The sequence below is a fragment of the Sclerotinia sclerotiorum genome, genomic scaffold (genome assembly GCF_000146945.2).
Source record: "Sclerotinia sclerotiorum 1980 UF-70 scaffold_17 genomic scaffold, whole genome shotgun sequence".
In the NCBI taxonomy this organism is placed as follows: domain Eukaryota; kingdom Fungi; phylum Ascomycota; class Leotiomycetes; order Helotiales; family Sclerotiniaceae; genus Sclerotinia; species Sclerotinia sclerotiorum.
Genome location: NW_001820819.1, coordinates 653299 through 668656, shown reverse-complemented (window position 1 = coordinate 668656; position 15358 = coordinate 653299). Strand labels below are relative to the sequence as shown.

Below are 15358 nucleotides of genomic sequence, written 5' to 3'. Positions count from 1 at the left end.
CATCTTTATATACCGGAACTCTCATCCAATCAATCCACTGTTATCGGGTGCCCTTCTCTCGCGAAGCCGACGACATAGGCCCGAAGTGCTTGGGCGACAAACTCGAGGGATGAAAGAACCTCCTCTATGCCCCACATATCCGTTAGACCGGAAAGTGGTAATCGATGGAACAATTTGGAAGTTAGAATACATAGTCCATCTATCTCCTATAACAGAGAAGTGTAAATGTAGACAGAGCCAATGGAAAGTTCACTTGCCGGATGCCCAAAATTTTGGCCATGAGCCCCTGGTACCAGCCCTAACACATATTTGTAAGTCGCATCATCCCCAAAAGTATAAAGCCAAAACAAATCGTACCTAACTCAGCTGTAGCGTTCGCGCCTTTTAAAAACGTCTTCAGAACTTCCAATTAATGACACCCGTACCCCAGATCTACTATTAGTCCAGGACAAAAAGACCTTCTAGAGCGTGGTTTAGAAGTTGGCGACAAGAATACATGCTGACCTCCGGTGCTTTCACCAAAGTAATGATGAATGCGAAACTCCTTGGAAGCTTCATCGTGAGATGCAACTAGATTAAATGGCGAATAATCTATACCTCCCTATTTAGAAACTTAACGTTGGGTTCTGATGCTACTAAAAAGTATCTTTTAAAACATCCAACCGAGCTGTTTTGTGTCTTTAATGAATATGAATCTTTCAGAGATTATAAAACTTTGAAATGAATTAAATCTTTAGACAATACGAGTTTTTCGAATGATGTGTAACTTTCAATGATATACTCAAATCCTTCAGGTGATTTCAAACTTCGAGAACCAAACCTTACTAAAAGAAATCTCAGATAGACGATCATATCTTACACCCAATATTAAACCTCTTGATTCAGTGACTCAGAGTATATTCACTGTAATAGAAATATATAAAATCCAAAGACCATGTTACGACGGCTATCATCAAACGCCGCGTCACATGACTAACTTAGGGTAACGTGACCTTAAGTCACGTTACGGGCCGCTGAGAAGCGCTGGCGGTCCTGACTAGCCATAGGTACGAAGGTCTATATAATCAAGATGGATTTCCTTTATATAGAGCTTCATACTCAAGATCAATCATTTAGTATACTCTATTATTAGTTACGAATTGTATATCATTATTGTCATTACTTAAGTCCCTGCTTGACGCCTAGTTATAAACCACCTCGAGAGCCTAGAGCACTTCCACGTGATCTAGACGGCAAACCTCGTAACAGACCACTTACTAAATCAACTATTTGTAACGATACTGTACTGGAGGCAGCGGCTGCCTAAGGTTTTGTCGGGTTGGTAGTTGTGGGTTAAGGCTTTATCATTGGTATTCACTTGGAAGTGAAGTCGTTACTAGATCAAGTAGAATGTCGGTAAACTAATTGATAACTAAGTTGAGCACGAAGCTCCCTAAACTATGAAACCATTCTAACTATATACTAATCGTTTCCCTGAATGCTAACTGTGCTAGCTGGCTAGCAGAGCTATCACGTCACGTGATCTTCTTATTGGCCTCAGGACACTAATCCTGGGACGATTCTCATCCTGGGATAATATAGCTCCTAGGATAATTGTCTTGGGACAAATATTATCCTAGGACACTTGTCCTATGCCTTCATGGTTGCCTAATCGTTTTGTCCTAGGACAAGTGTCCTAGAATAAAATGTGTCCCAGGACAATTGTCCTAGGAGCTATATTATCCCAGGAGACGAACTGTCCCAGGATTAGTGTCCTGAGGCAAATCTAGGATCACGTGATGGAGCCTCTAGGAGCGTAGGCTCCCCAGGGCTCCAGGAAAGGAATCATTATATAGTCAGAATAGTTTCATAGTTTAGGGAGCTTCGTGCTCAACTTAGTTATCAATTAGTTTACCGACATTCTACTTGATCTAGTAACGACTTCACTTCCAAGTGAATACCAATGATAAAGCCTTAACCCACAACTACCAACCCGACAAAACCTTAGGCAGCCGCTGCCTCCAGTACAGTATCGTTACCAAGAGCTTCGCACTTCTGTAGAATAGAGACAATGTGTGATTCATATAAAAGCCCAATATAGCCTCAGTTCTGCCCTGTCAGCTTCCCACTATCCCCTGTATAAGGTCATTCCTTTTAACATTTTAAATATTATTAAAAAATTTTATTAATATTTTTATATTTTATAAAACTTATAATTTAAAACATTTGATTAAAAAAGTTATATAAATTATTTTATTTTTATATAAATAAGATTTTTTAAAAATATAATATTTAAATTTTTAATAATACTTCAAAATTTAATTGTTATATTTCAAAATTTAATTGATTTAATTCAATATTGGAAAAGTTATTTAATTTTATATGAGAAACTACGATTTTTGCAGGGATTCTGTCACGAATTCGAACAGTGTGCGGTGAGCAGATTCCAGAATTCTTACTATGTTGTACAATACACACATACCGAGGGTGCTTCTAGTTGATCAGGCGAGCATTCTTTCCCCTCCAGCGACTATTGTTTGGGTTTGGAAGAGTCTAGAATAACTAGTAGTATTCCCGAAGGCTCTTCAGGCTTAAGTTCTTATTTATGACTTACTTAATATGAGGCAGTTCAAATGCGACAATGTCTTTGACGAGGAAGCTCGAATCTTTCATACGAATATTTTAGATTGGCAATATCATCTCCCTTGAGTGCTTCTATTCATAGATTGTTAGGCACGACAAATTTCTTGTCGAAATCTTCCATCTGACAACAATCTAAGACAGAATAGTTAGTATTTTCTTATATGTTGACGCCCCCTGCTCAGTAGTCATTCCTGCGTAATGCCTACTGCACATCCTGGTTATCATTGTCTTTACTTGTATGCTTCCCATACATCTCACCACTTCCTTAAGTCAGCCGCTAGGAAACCCGCAGAAAATACCATGGTTGATCACAAACGCTCCGAGGATGCTGAGCTTCCTCATATAAAACTCGAAAACACCGCCAGAGACATAGCTGATATACCTTTCAATCATCTCCAAAACGTCGCTAATCCATTCAAGGCAGATTCTGGAGAAGAATCGGAGCTTGTCATAAAATGGGGCGAGACTATGGCTACAATGTGCGAGGTCAATCATCGTGGTCTCTATCTAATCATGTCATTTTACCATCAAATTGACCACCGCCGTCAACTTCTCAAGCTATCGGAATATAGTTCTGCATCCGACGTCCAATCATTACAGCCATTCATTCGAGGTCTTCCAGAATGCAAGACGTTAATGTCTCAAGCATTGGCATCATATCTGAACCAAGATCATCCCGAACCAGTTTTCAGATTAACAAAATGGATGCAATCAACCTTTGGGCAGAACTTCTACCCCCCACCTAAGTTCTTGAGGGTCTCCGGCTTTTCAGACAATATATGGCAATTTGCCGTCGTCAATCCACCAACAAAAATACAAGATCAGTTTGACGCAGCTGTCATGTTCCATGGCCAAACCTCCGTACGACGGCATGGTACCGCTATCAATACACTTCACTCCATCCTTCAAAATGGTTTCCTGACGGATAAAATCTGGACTGCAGGAATGCCGGGCGTCTCATGGCGATATGCTTTCAAGAAGGGCGCTCGCGAAGCACTTGAATCGGTTTGTCATCCACTATTCGATCATGGCGTATTATTAGGTCTCGAAGTTGCCGGGCCTCCAAATAAGAATATCGTCACCCGTCTACAGGTTGAAACTGACAGATAAATGGTGAGATGTATCTTCTTACTGCCTTCAAACACGCCGAAACCCAATGCTAGATGTTCAAGATATATAAATTTATCGATGGAGGCAGCATATAGGGAGTGGCCCAGCTCAGCGGAAGATTGACCGTAACGAATTTGAAGATGACGTGATGGTCGTTGCGATTCACAGTCACAGGCAGCGAACGTGCATGGAATAAACCTTGATGGTCTGAGATTCAGCTAGCAAATGACAAATGCTTCGTCTGATTTCACTAAAATAATAACATTAAGCTTAACGTGGTTTATCAGTGGGTCGGACACTTTTTCCTCGATTTATCACTTTAAAACCATATTATTCAATAACAATTGGATGAATCGATTGAAACTATTAAGAATCTAATAAACTAGCATCTATTGCATTATTTTGACAGGTTCTTGAATTATGACCAGTCTTTCCACATTTACTACAACATCAACTAATAGATAATTCCCCATTAGAATTTTCCTCATTTTGACACTTATTATATTGAATTTGATTATCAATGTTTTATTGTGATAATATATCTTCAGCTTCTTATTTAGTAAGTATTCCTCCATTATATAATTGAATTTTTTTAATGTATTGATGTTTACTTAATATCTCATTTGCTCTTCGAAGTATACGACTCTCAGCATTCAAAAATATAACTTCATATGCCAGTCTCTTTGTACTTTTAGTTAAAGCTTGCACAATCTCAAATATAAGTATAGGAGAGCTTAATTAATAACGAGCTATTCGAGCTTTTAGTAAAGTTAATTATAAAAAAGTCTTAATTGGATTATGAAGAGCTTGAGAGATCTAGAAGTTGATAAGTTCCAAAAAGGTAAATAAAGGGGTAGAAGTACGAATCCTAATATCCAGTTTTGAGAGTATAGATTGAGGATCAAATGGTATTAGACCTGCTCTTCGAAAACCAGCTTTTATATCCTGAATAATAATCGATTATTGATATACAACTTTGAAAGCTATATAGAATTCAATCTTAGAGATATAATTGATATGAGCCTTGATAAATCCTTCAATTTGACAACTATATGAATATTTAAGTACACTAAAACATCCAATATCAAATGACTGAGTTAAGTAACTTGAATACAATAGTAACTTTATATATATAATATCGTTTGACTTGCAATATGATTGGAAAGATATCGATTCGTGACTTTCATACCCATCCAATACTAATATTCGGGATGCGATGATTCAACACCTGTACGTGGTGCATCCTACGAACCTGTAATTTTTCTTACAGAGCCAAGATTGAATCAGGCTGAAGCTGGGCAAAGGTCGTGCTTTAAAAAGGAGCGGTACTGGGAGTGAAGGTATCGTGAATTTGGCCCGGAACAGAGGACTATCAGTCGAACGGAGATGAAAACTACCCGACAATCAACGAAACAACGACGGATTTCGAAGCGGAACCACCTTTACGAATCTGCAGTGGGATGCAGAGCCTGAGAATTGCTTTAAGGAGCATTTCAAAGCGGACTGCCTTTACGAATCTGTGTGGGAGCAGAGCCTGAGAAGGAAAGCGTTGTGCCGGTGATTGACAGGGCACCTCTGGGGCGCTAGCGTGCAGAATTTTCACAACCCAACAATGCGTACAATCTGCGGGTATACCGGATTGGAAGTTTACAGGTGGTTAAGGGGAGTAATCGAGAATGTATAAAGGTTGTGGTAGAGTCTTATTGAGGCCAACGGAGGTATGGGTGGATTAGGGATGGAGGGACGCTTTTGGCACTTTGCTCTACGAATGTACAAGAGCGGTATCATGGCGGCAGAGGAACTCTCGAACGAGGGGGATGCTTTTAGCAAGATTCACTCTTCTGCGAAGCATTCGGCAGACATCACGGCAGCGGATGAGCTCTGGCAGAAGCTACCTTATGAGACATATATCCGATACGTTCTCAACCCTCCGCATTATCGATTACAAACTATACATTGGGGGAATGGACTTTGCAGGCTGTGCTTTGGTTAGTGAGCTGGAAACGTTGTATTTTTAGTTGCCTGGCTAGGGGTTAAGACACAGCAAAGCTTGCAAGATACGGTCGGCCTTGTTGTGTAGGAGAGATCCGGCAAGGTAACGCGAAACGGTGCACAAGCCGCGGGGCGTAGCGTATAATGGCAGCGACAGTGACACTGTCTATACGGCTCGAGAGGACGGATGCGCGTATCGGTCTACAATAGGGTACAAGGCAGCTGGCAATGGAGATACCGGGTAGGCTTAGGGAGCAAACAGGATAATAGGTGTAGAAAGGTTGTTTTTGCCTGGGGGCAACCTTCTCAAAGGATATTGAGACTGACATCTTGTATCTGGGAAAGCATGGTAAGAATTGGTTACTCTTACTTATATTTGTAGTCTCACTGGATATATTATAAAAGACTCATAGATTTGCAAATATAATATTGTCACTGCTGAAAAAGGCCTTAGTCCCAAGGCAATGAGACAGCTCTATATGGCATGCGTCACCAGCATAGCTGACTACGGTTCAATTTTATGGTGGAAAGGGCAAAACCAATTCAAGAAAATCCTTCAATCCTTGCAAAACCTCGCCCTTCGAAAAATCCTAGGAGTATTCAAAACCTCACCAATAAAACCAATGGAAATAGAAGCCGCATTGTGCCCTCCAGAAGTAAGGCTAAATGCTGGAATCAAACAATACGCCTTCAGATTATTGAAAATCCCCCCTTCTCATCCTGTCAATTTAATAGCTACAAAGCTGGCTACAGAAAAGGAAAATCAAGATGTAGTTGCAACCCCTCAAAGAAAGCAATTAAAACCTACTCAACTCGAAAAGATCAAAAACTCAATCCAGAAAGACTTCGATCCCCTCACTTTGGAAAGAATTCATCATTTCTACTTCCCTCCTTGGAAGAAGGAAGTTCCATATAGAGTCAATATCAGCAAATTAGGAAAAGAAGAAGCTGCGATGATCCACAATCTGGCTTTCAAATATAGATGCAAAAATACCATTACCATATACACTGATGCCTCATCCACTCTAGAGGGAATAGGGGTTGGGATCGGGATAGTAGTCATCTTACCAAATGGCCGAAACTCATATCAAGAGACTATCAATATAGGCGTGAATCAGCTTGTCTATAACGGTGAGCTTCTAGGAGTTACTAAAGCGATCGAATACGCAAATTCAATAGCTCAACCAGGAAACAAGTTCAAGATATACTCAGATAATCAAGCAGGATTATTCCGGCTGAAAACCCCCTCCGATTCACCTGGTCAATCATGCCAAATCAAAGCTATAAAAGCTGCGGAAGCTATTCAAAATAAAGGAGCCGAAATCTCTCTCAATTGGGTCCCCGGACATACATCTGTACAAGGAAATGAGCTAGCTGATTCTCTTGCAAAAGAGGCGACCAAAATACCATCCTCATCTCACGAAACCAGTTATGCCTCCATTGGAATGGATATAAAAAGAATGAAATCAGAGAACTGGATAGCCATCCTTAACACTAACAACTTTCATCAACCATCGTCAACATATTCAAGAAACTACCCCTGGAAGATCAGCTCAAAAATTCAGAATTCCAGGAAACATCAAAAGAAGCACAATCTGTGCTCTGTTCCAACTCAAAATTGGACACGGATACTTCAAATCTTATTTGAAACGATTCGGTATCTCCTCTAATGACAATTGTAGATGTGGGGGAAAGGAATCTCCTGATCATCTTCTGCTCAGTTGTCCTTTATATAAAATGGCAAGGAAAACCCTCAATAAGGATAACCCCATAGTCCGACCTACTATGAAATATCTGCTTCATACTAAAGCAGGAATCATCAAGACCCTCGAATTTATCGAGGCAACGAGAATAGCCACCAGATCATGGCATCTCAATAGAATGCATGAAGAAGAAGAGGAAGAAGGCGGAGAAGAAGGGGGTGGACCGGAAGATTGTGATTGAATTGATCAATTATGGCCAATTTGGTCAATTTGGTCAATTTGGTCAATTTGGTCATTTTGGTCAATTTGGTCAATTTGGTCAACTTGGTCAATTTGGTCAATTTGGGCAATCACCCCAATGTCAAATTTCATTACATTTCATTTGTTATTCCTCTTACTTGAATACGAGAGTATCTGTAAGGCGGGCTTGGTTCCCTAGTATTAGTTTTCACTTCCCCCATTCAAACATTAGAAGATTGAGGCTTTCAATCTCCCCAACCTGTATTAGCTACGGTCGAATAAGGCCAGCCACCCTCCATTTACTATTTTTAGAAGCCTACAAAGCTCCTAGCCGTCTTAGATAGTCATAGACTCAGTGTAGACGTTAATTTAATCAATCAATCAATCAATCAATACTAATATTCGATATTTGCCCTTTCTTTATTGATTAATATGCTTATCGAAGTGCTTTAATATTGGGTTTCTTGAGACCAGAAAGAGCATCAGATTGAATTGATTGATTCTCTAGCTAAGCAGTTAAGCTGCGAGTATATATTCAAAAAAAAATGAAGGAATAAGGTTAGGTATTCAGCCTTCGGAATTAAAGTGCTTTGAAATCCAAATATTGAAAGCAAACAAACAGTATACCAAAAAGGAAAGAATGAATTAAAAGTTGAGTTTTGTTTGCTCCTTATATGCATATGCTGTCAAGATCCTAGGAGGTCAACATTTAACCATTCTAAACCTATCTCATAATTCGTCTATCCATTAGAAATAGATTTAATAGCCTAATCTACAGGAAAATCATTCTCTATATATCAATTAGAAAGGTAATATTGTTCTTGTATCACTAAAAATGATAATATAGTTTCACTCTCTTCATTACCACATATAATCGCTGTAGCCCACTCTCGATTGCCTGATTATATTGCCTCGCTTCTACCACTTCGTTCAGCACTAGTTACAACTATTCCGGAGCATATTATACCTATCATAAAGCCTGTTTCATCGAAATTATAGAAATCGCAATCCTGAATCCTATATTTTATCTATATATTCGATATCAATCGAAACCACTTTTCAATAAACTCTGGATCTTCACAAAGAGCTCTTTGAAAATCATAAATACAATTAAAACATATCTTTAATTCTAAACATCGTTTTATAAAGCAATAAGCCTAAAGCTTTTCAATCTTCTTCGCATCCTATATTTCGAGCATATAATTTGCTATATCTTCTATACTATTTAATGTAAAGGCAAATCCTTTATTATCTATATCAATAATATATTGAATAAGCATCTCCTCTTCTAATTCAATCAAATTATGACTTTTTGGTCGACTTTCAGCTATATTACTACGATCTTGAATTCTGTTGAATAATGTAGATCGAGGTATATTATAGTAATTAGCAGTCTTTCGAATTATTAATCTTTTGTTCAATTCAATAACCTCAATAACCAAGATTATTCATGCTTCTTTTGAATGAATTTCTATTAATAACTATTGAATAAACGTGTATTGAAGTGAGAGAGTAAAGGATATTGAAAAACTGTCCGACCCACTGATATGTCCGACCCACTGATAAACCACGTTACCTGTTTTCCAAAATTCATGATGTAATTGCTCAAGGAGAGGATAACTTAGATTTGACTTGCTTGGCACAGTCCTCAAATAATCCGGACTGCAGTTCAACAATTATATCATTTGTATTGTTGAATTTAAATGGAACATTCAAAAAAAAAAGAAAAAGGATAATTTACATTTGATTTGTTTATAGTACAACAATTAAATCAATCATTTGAATTGTTGGATCTAAGTAAAAAATTCAACACATTTTAAGAATTCAATCAAAACATTCCAATAATCTGAAATGATAAATCACAGTCTAAGATCTAAACCTTCTCAAGCCTTGAACTGAAGTAATTTTATGATTTAACGTTCTGTGACTAAATATCTACATGAACTGAATAGCTTCTAGACTAGAGCTGCCTTTCATTCGCGGGTTTAAACACTCCTCCAAACTCCCGATCCTCGTGCCAACTCCTTTTAACTCCAGAAACCAAATGGAATTTACGTTCATTATTATGAAGAAGGCAGTTTTAAATTGGGGATCCAGGAGGCATTGTTGGGTTGATGCTCCTCGTCCATGATCGCTGCATTAACCATGAGCGTCTCTTTTCCGGGTTCCACAGGCATGTCCATAGCCCGAGGATAGTCATTTACCAAATCGCTCTCTCCCTTCATTTCATTGTCCCACACAATCTTATTGGTGCCGTATCCCTCATGAATGTGGCCAAAGCAATGCATCAAAGGCCTCGCACGCTTAATCGCGCGAAGTATATTTTCGCAGCTCTGGTGACCATCTTTACACTCATCGCGAATTCCCTTTGGTGGTCCATGTGTCATGACGACATCTACACCAGCGAAACCTGGCATGGGATTTTCAGAAATTGAAGTAACTGCCTCTGCAGTTTTCCCAGATACATTGAAGCGATCTTCGTTACGCTTGTAGGGGAAGTCATAGTCGTTGAATTAGGGTTGATAAGGGGAAGCATAAATTTTAAATGTTGCTCCGTTTTTAAGTTGAAAAGAATGCGTTCCTTCCTCCAAATAAGTAACACCTGCTTCTTTCGCTAGCCCATTCATGACCTGCATGGCACGAGCATGGTCCTCAAGATAGTCCTCATCTTCTTCGAGATGTGCCTTACACCATCCTTTATCAAGCTCCAAGTCATGGTTTCCAGCGACAACTAATTAAGCTCTGCGTCGAAGCTACTGAGCATTTTGAGAGCCTTTTTGAAGGCTGGAACTCCTCCCACTTGTGTTAAATCTCCACAGTGGAGAAGGACGTCGACTTTTGGGATGGGGAGCTGCAACTTGCTGGATGCATTGCCGCCAAATTGGTAATCGTGTGTATCAGACAATACGAAGAAACTTGTTTCAATTCGCGCCATTATGATCGTGTAACTGTTTGTGGTGGTATATTCTAATATAATTTGATTGAATAAATCGTGATCTTAGAATTATAAAATTTGATTGTGCAAGGATTTTGTATAAAAGAAGGAAGAAAAAGAGAGATATTTTTTTCTCTATGAATTTGTGCATGTAGCTGGTGCTGGTTGGTGAACGGCTACTAGTATCTGAGGTGTTATCATGTGATCAAGCAAGCCAGGCGATGGATTGTGGCAATTAAGATTATAGCTAACAATATGATAAATAGGTACGTGATACGTTGCTCAAACAATCAAAAATGCGATGAAGACAGACCTAATACAATATCATCTCATGCAATATCTCGTGCCCCGTAAACAAGCTTCGTGATCCAAACCAACGCCGGCATAATCAGTATGGGAACCTAACGCTTAAGGATGAAATAGACTAATTGAAAACCAAAAATCTAAATCTCCCGTGATGTTTCAAAGTTCCAACCTATGCAAGGATTTCATACGCCTGAAGTCCACCCATACCTCTGGAACTTTCCACTTGGGATATTTCCGCGCAGAAGTCCTCAATTTATCCCTCATACTTGAAAGCTCATCTATGTGAATGTGCATTTCCCATAATTCCAAGGTCAGAATCCTTAAAGAGCTGAAATGCTGGATGTAATCCCAACAAAATGCGTTCAAATCAATTACATTGAACTCCAAATTCATAATCTTTTCTGCTCCTGCACCCCGGAAGCCGGTAAGAATCATGGGTAATAATTTTTCATCAAACAAATCCAGCGTCAGTACATCTCTTTCAAAATTAATGTACGCGGTTCCAGCCCTATCAAATTTTCCAGGAGCTAGTTCATAGCTTGTCAACCCGGCCTCTCGTGCCTCACGATTGACATGAAGTATCGCCGGAATTGGATTGACCTCAGTCGAACCAATTTTAGCTCTGGCGATGAACCAGCCCAAGACTGCTGGATGCGTTCTGTGTTTGTAGTCTAATTTCAGTCCGATATTTAATTTTCGCCGAGGGTGTATATGTAAATGCCAAATCTTGAGACGCAGCTCTGTTGGAAGTGCCGGAAAATATGAGAAGGTTGTGAGCTCCTCCGAGGAAGTATCTGACGACCGCGACAGGCTTTCCATTAAATGGCTGGGATGGTTACCTGGACATGAATAGGAGCAGTCAGGTCAATGAAGATATCGAGACGTGTTGTACCTAGAACGGGAGTGTGTGTAGGCGGTGGGATGGTTTGTTGAAGATCGAATTGGCAGGAACTGGAAATATGTACAACGGTGTAAGGAGGATGAGTTAGGACAGAATCTCTCAAAAATGTCGTCAAACGACCCGGGGTAATTGATGTTCCGACTGTTTGCTTATTCAGCACAATTCTTGACACATTCCAAAATCTGATAAGTTAAGGGTATTATTGTTAAGGCGGCAACATAACAGTCCTAAAAGAAATGGCGGGGCAATGCGGGGTTGCGTCTGGATACAGAGAAAGAGGCTAGTACGGAAATGGTATATAGTCTATAAATAAATGGGTTTTCATACCCTTAGGGGTATGGTTTAGTACAGTGGATAGCTTATGATAATCCACTTTTCTGATACCTACATAACACGTCCTAGGTCTCGAACTGATTTGATATTTATTAAAAGGGTATTGGAATGCTATCACTTAGCGGAAACGTTCCTAGGTTGGAACATAGAAAACCTCCATGAATTGCACAAGCAGCAACAGATTGCAACAGTCTTCCAGGCCATTACTCACACACTGCACAACCAAAATATAAGACCCGAACACATTATCCATGGCCCAACATCGATACCCCAAATGGAAATCGACAAGTCAGTTTGCAGCGGGAGCTCGAGTAAACCCTCCAAGAGCAGCCTAAAAAATAGGGGAAGCGATTCGTCTCTCCTAGAGTCCAAAGTTCGAACCCCTTCATTACCTCGCTTACGCACAATTCTGCAAAATTTCTTCACCATTTGACCCACAACCCCCACCACATATTTCACACCCTGTTGTGACGTCGATGTTTCCTCCCTCCTTAAACTTCTTTAACGAGTAAAGATGGGGGACAGGGCAAGATTAACATTCGCCAATAAAAGGGGAGTTGAATCGCTTTAGACGAAGCAAAAACCAGCAAAAAGAATTTGTATGACCAGAATGGGGCACGATCCCAGGACCTTGTCCGTATTTAACAGGTATTAGTTGTTAAGGACACGTGATAACCAACTACACCATCCGGCCATTTGTGACGTTTTATGAATCCCTGACGGGCTTTGGAAATATATTGACATTGTTGAGAGAAGGTGTGTAGATACTCATTGGGAAGGGGTGAAATGATGGTGACACAGACTGCATGGACAATGGTTCGACAAACATTATTCCCACAATCAGACGTCAAAGCAGGGGCAAAGTTTAGGTATATGCTGGAGAGATCCGATAGATCTTAAGCTCAGAGGCTGCAGGCGTACCATTACTAGAAACTATAACAATAGTGTATAATCATACGCAACTGTTGAAACTCGTTCCGTTTCCATTCAAGGCTCACCAGGCCAGATCTGATCCGCAATACTTCTAACCAATAACAACTTATTCTTCATATCTTCCCATCCCACCAAATTACCCTCCTCATGACTAGCAAACCCACACTGAGGGCTTACACCTAATCTTTTCAATGCTTCATCTCTCGTCTGTCCTGCTCCTTTTGCTACAACGTCGGCAGCTTCCATGACTCTTGCTTTCATCTCATCTTTGTCCTCGAGTTTTGGGAATTTTGATGTAATGACTCCAAGAATAACATTCTTGTGGGGTGGGAGGTAGAGCAATGGCCCAAAGCCACCAGACCGGGGTGTATCGTATTCGAGATAGTATGTTGCTACATTAAGGTTACGAAAGAGCTTGGTAGCAATGCGATCGTAACCTCCTTCAGAGAAATGACGTGATCCCATGAAATTGCCCCTGCAAATGTGTAAACCAAAATGTATTTTGGCGGTATGTTTCTCTATGCTGTCATTATAGCACTTGATATAAGCATCGAGCAACTCTTCGGCAGTTTTAGTATTGGATTTGTCTTCCTCCCAACCTTTAAGCATCTTCTCGGAGCAGAAGTCTTTTAACCGTTAGCTCTTGCTGAAACATGAATCATGTCAAATTACTTACATGCAAAATTCGGGTCATCAAACTGCACATTCCTGACTCCAGCTTCATACAAGATGTCCAACTCCGCGCTAACAGCTTTTGAGATATCTGAAAAGTATTCTTCGTCACTGGAATAGACTTCTTTGGGGAACGCCTTGCCATCCTTGTATCTGAGATGATACCACGGTGGGGCAATCATTGTCAACTTGATATTCCCCCATCTCTCTTGTGGCACAAGCGTCTTCAAATATTCGAATTGACCAATGAGTGTCGACTTTCCCGTATGCTTTATTTTGCCAGTGCAGAGGCAAGATTGCCCCGGCTTGTCACCCTTTTCGATGAATCCAGCAATATCAGGAACGTAGGGACGAAAGATATCCATGGAAGGATTCCGGATCTCGGTCATACCTTCGAGCTCTTCAAAGAAGATTCCCCAAAATACAGCGCGTCTGCCATGGGACTCACGTTAGCGTATGTATCAAACTTTACGCCAAATGGAGCTGTATGGACGACAAACCGATATTCCCCGTCACTGATAGCTCTGAACCCGCACTCTTTTTGTAGCTCTACGGCCTTGTTAATAGATTCATTCTCAATGCGAGTCAGTTCTTCCTGGCTCAAATCATTCTTCTCGAAAGCGTTGCGCTTGACGAGGAGCTCCGCAGGACGGAGCAGGGAGCCCAAATGTTCGGCGCGGAAAGGCGGATTACGATGAATGGTCGTCATTTTCTATGATCAGGACTTGAAAATGTATTGAACAGGCAGAAGAAGCTCGAAACATCTTCAATTGCGAAAAGAACCATCATATACTTCTTTTGCCACGCTCAACCCCGCGCTTAACCCCGCATTAGCCATGGTGACGTCCGCAATAGCATTACATCGGCTGTTGAGATATGAAATGCCATTGGACTCCAATGATTGAACGGGATAAAGGGTGAGATGTTACATTTTATATGAGGAACTTTCTCGGTAGTTGGATCGTGAGGAGACAGTAGACAAGTAGCTTTGAGGTTGTTGGTGAGATTAGATGATCCGACGATAAGCTCGAATGCATTGCGGAGTTTCCAGCGGAGATAATATCGGATAAGGATAGTGTTTACCGAGGAAAAGCCGTAAGAACTCTGTTGTCCCCGCGCCAAGCTGACATAAGGTTATGAACTCACTTATCGAGCACAACCTGAGGTCTCTCAACGTGACAATGCAAATAATTATACGTGACACAACAATTACCTATCTCCATTTGTTATCGAGCTTGTCGCGAAAAATTGAAGTCATCATGATTCTTGAATCATCCGAAATATGTATCAGATACGATCAAATAAACGAACGTGCCGACACAACGGCTCACACACAATATGGCGTTTCACAGCTGTTCGTTCTCATCCGTAATTCGCTCCATGAATCAGGATGATACGGAATTTACTGGACCTTGGATGCATCCCGCCACAAACAGAGTAAGATAAAGGATTTGGGCGACACGAAACAAGGACGAACAAGGGTAATCTCACCTTGTGGAAGCTTTTGATTGATAGCTGCAGTGGGGCTAGTTGGTTGCAGCTACAGCATCTCTTGCATAGCATGGTCACCGCCAATTTGGCAGCTTAACATCGCGTTTGTATATGCTCATT

The 15358-nt window shown here is 40.4% G+C and overlaps 7 protein-coding genes and 1 non-coding gene across 8 annotated transcripts in view; 3 read left to right on the top strand and 5 right to left on the bottom strand.

The window, feature by feature from the left end:
* Positions 1-558, bottom strand: part of SS1G_11197 (predicted protein) — a gene marked incomplete at both ends in the record, with an annotated part of 1258 nt that extends 700 nt beyond the window's left edge. The window contains 3 exons of the mRNA XM_001587905.1: positions 72-124; positions 358-394; positions 505-558. Of these exons, the coding sequence (XP_001587955.1) occupies positions 72-124; positions 358-394; positions 505-558 (144 nt within the window). The remainder of the gene's footprint in view (positions 1-71; positions 125-357; positions 395-504) is intronic.
* Positions 559-2820: 2262 nt separating this feature from the next.
* On the top strand, positions 2821-3732 carry SS1G_11196 (predicted protein; the record flags this gene model as incomplete). Its single annotated transcript, XM_001587904.1, has 1 exon — positions 2821-3732. One exon carries the CDS (start codon positions 2821-2823, stop codon positions 3730-3732), a length of 912 nt encoding a protein of 303 aa, XP_001587954.1.
* A 2471-nt stretch (positions 3733-6203) lies between these two features.
* On the top strand, positions 6204-7394 carry SS1G_11195 (hypothetical protein; the record flags this gene model as incomplete). The annotated part of the gene is made up of 1 exon (XM_001587903.1): positions 6204-7394. One exon carries the CDS (start codon positions 6204-6206, stop codon positions 7392-7394), a length of 1191 nt encoding a protein of 396 aa, XP_001587953.1.
* A 285-nt stretch (positions 7395-7679) lies between these two features.
* Positions 7680-7829, top strand: SS1G_11194 (predicted protein; the record flags this gene model as incomplete). Its single annotated transcript, XM_001587902.1, has 1 exon — positions 7680-7829. The coding sequence occupies one exon, from the start codon at positions 7680-7682 to the stop codon at positions 7827-7829; it is 150 nt and encodes a 49-aa protein (XP_001587952.1).
* Positions 7830-9730: 1901 nt separating this feature from the next.
* SS1G_11193 (hypothetical protein) lies at positions 9731-10084 on the bottom strand (the record flags this gene model as incomplete). Its single annotated transcript, XM_001587901.1, has 1 exon — positions 9731-10084. The coding sequence occupies one exon, from the start codon at positions 10082-10084 to the stop codon at positions 9731-9733; it is 354 nt and encodes a 117-aa protein (XP_001587951.1).
* A 314-nt stretch (positions 10085-10398) lies between these two features.
* Positions 10399-10602, bottom strand: SS1G_11192 (hypothetical protein; the record flags this gene model as incomplete). The annotated part of the gene is made up of 1 exon (XM_001587900.1): positions 10399-10602. One exon carries the CDS (start codon positions 10600-10602, stop codon positions 10399-10401), a length of 204 nt encoding a protein of 67 aa, XP_001587950.1.
* A 2142-nt stretch (positions 10603-12744) lies between these two features.
* SS1G_14638 lies at positions 12745-12836 on the bottom strand. Its single transcript has one exon. It is a non-coding gene; the product is annotated as a tRNA-Val (tRNA).
* Positions 12837-13129: 293 nt separating this feature from the next.
* Positions 13130-14456, bottom strand: SS1G_11191 (hypothetical protein; the record flags this gene model as incomplete). Its single annotated transcript, XM_001587899.1, has 3 exons — positions 13130-13701; positions 13752-14179; positions 14248-14456. 3 exons carry the CDS (start codon positions 14454-14456, stop codon positions 13130-13132), a joined length of 1209 nt encoding a protein of 402 aa, XP_001587949.1.
* Between the last annotated feature and the right edge of the window lie 902 nt (positions 14457-15358).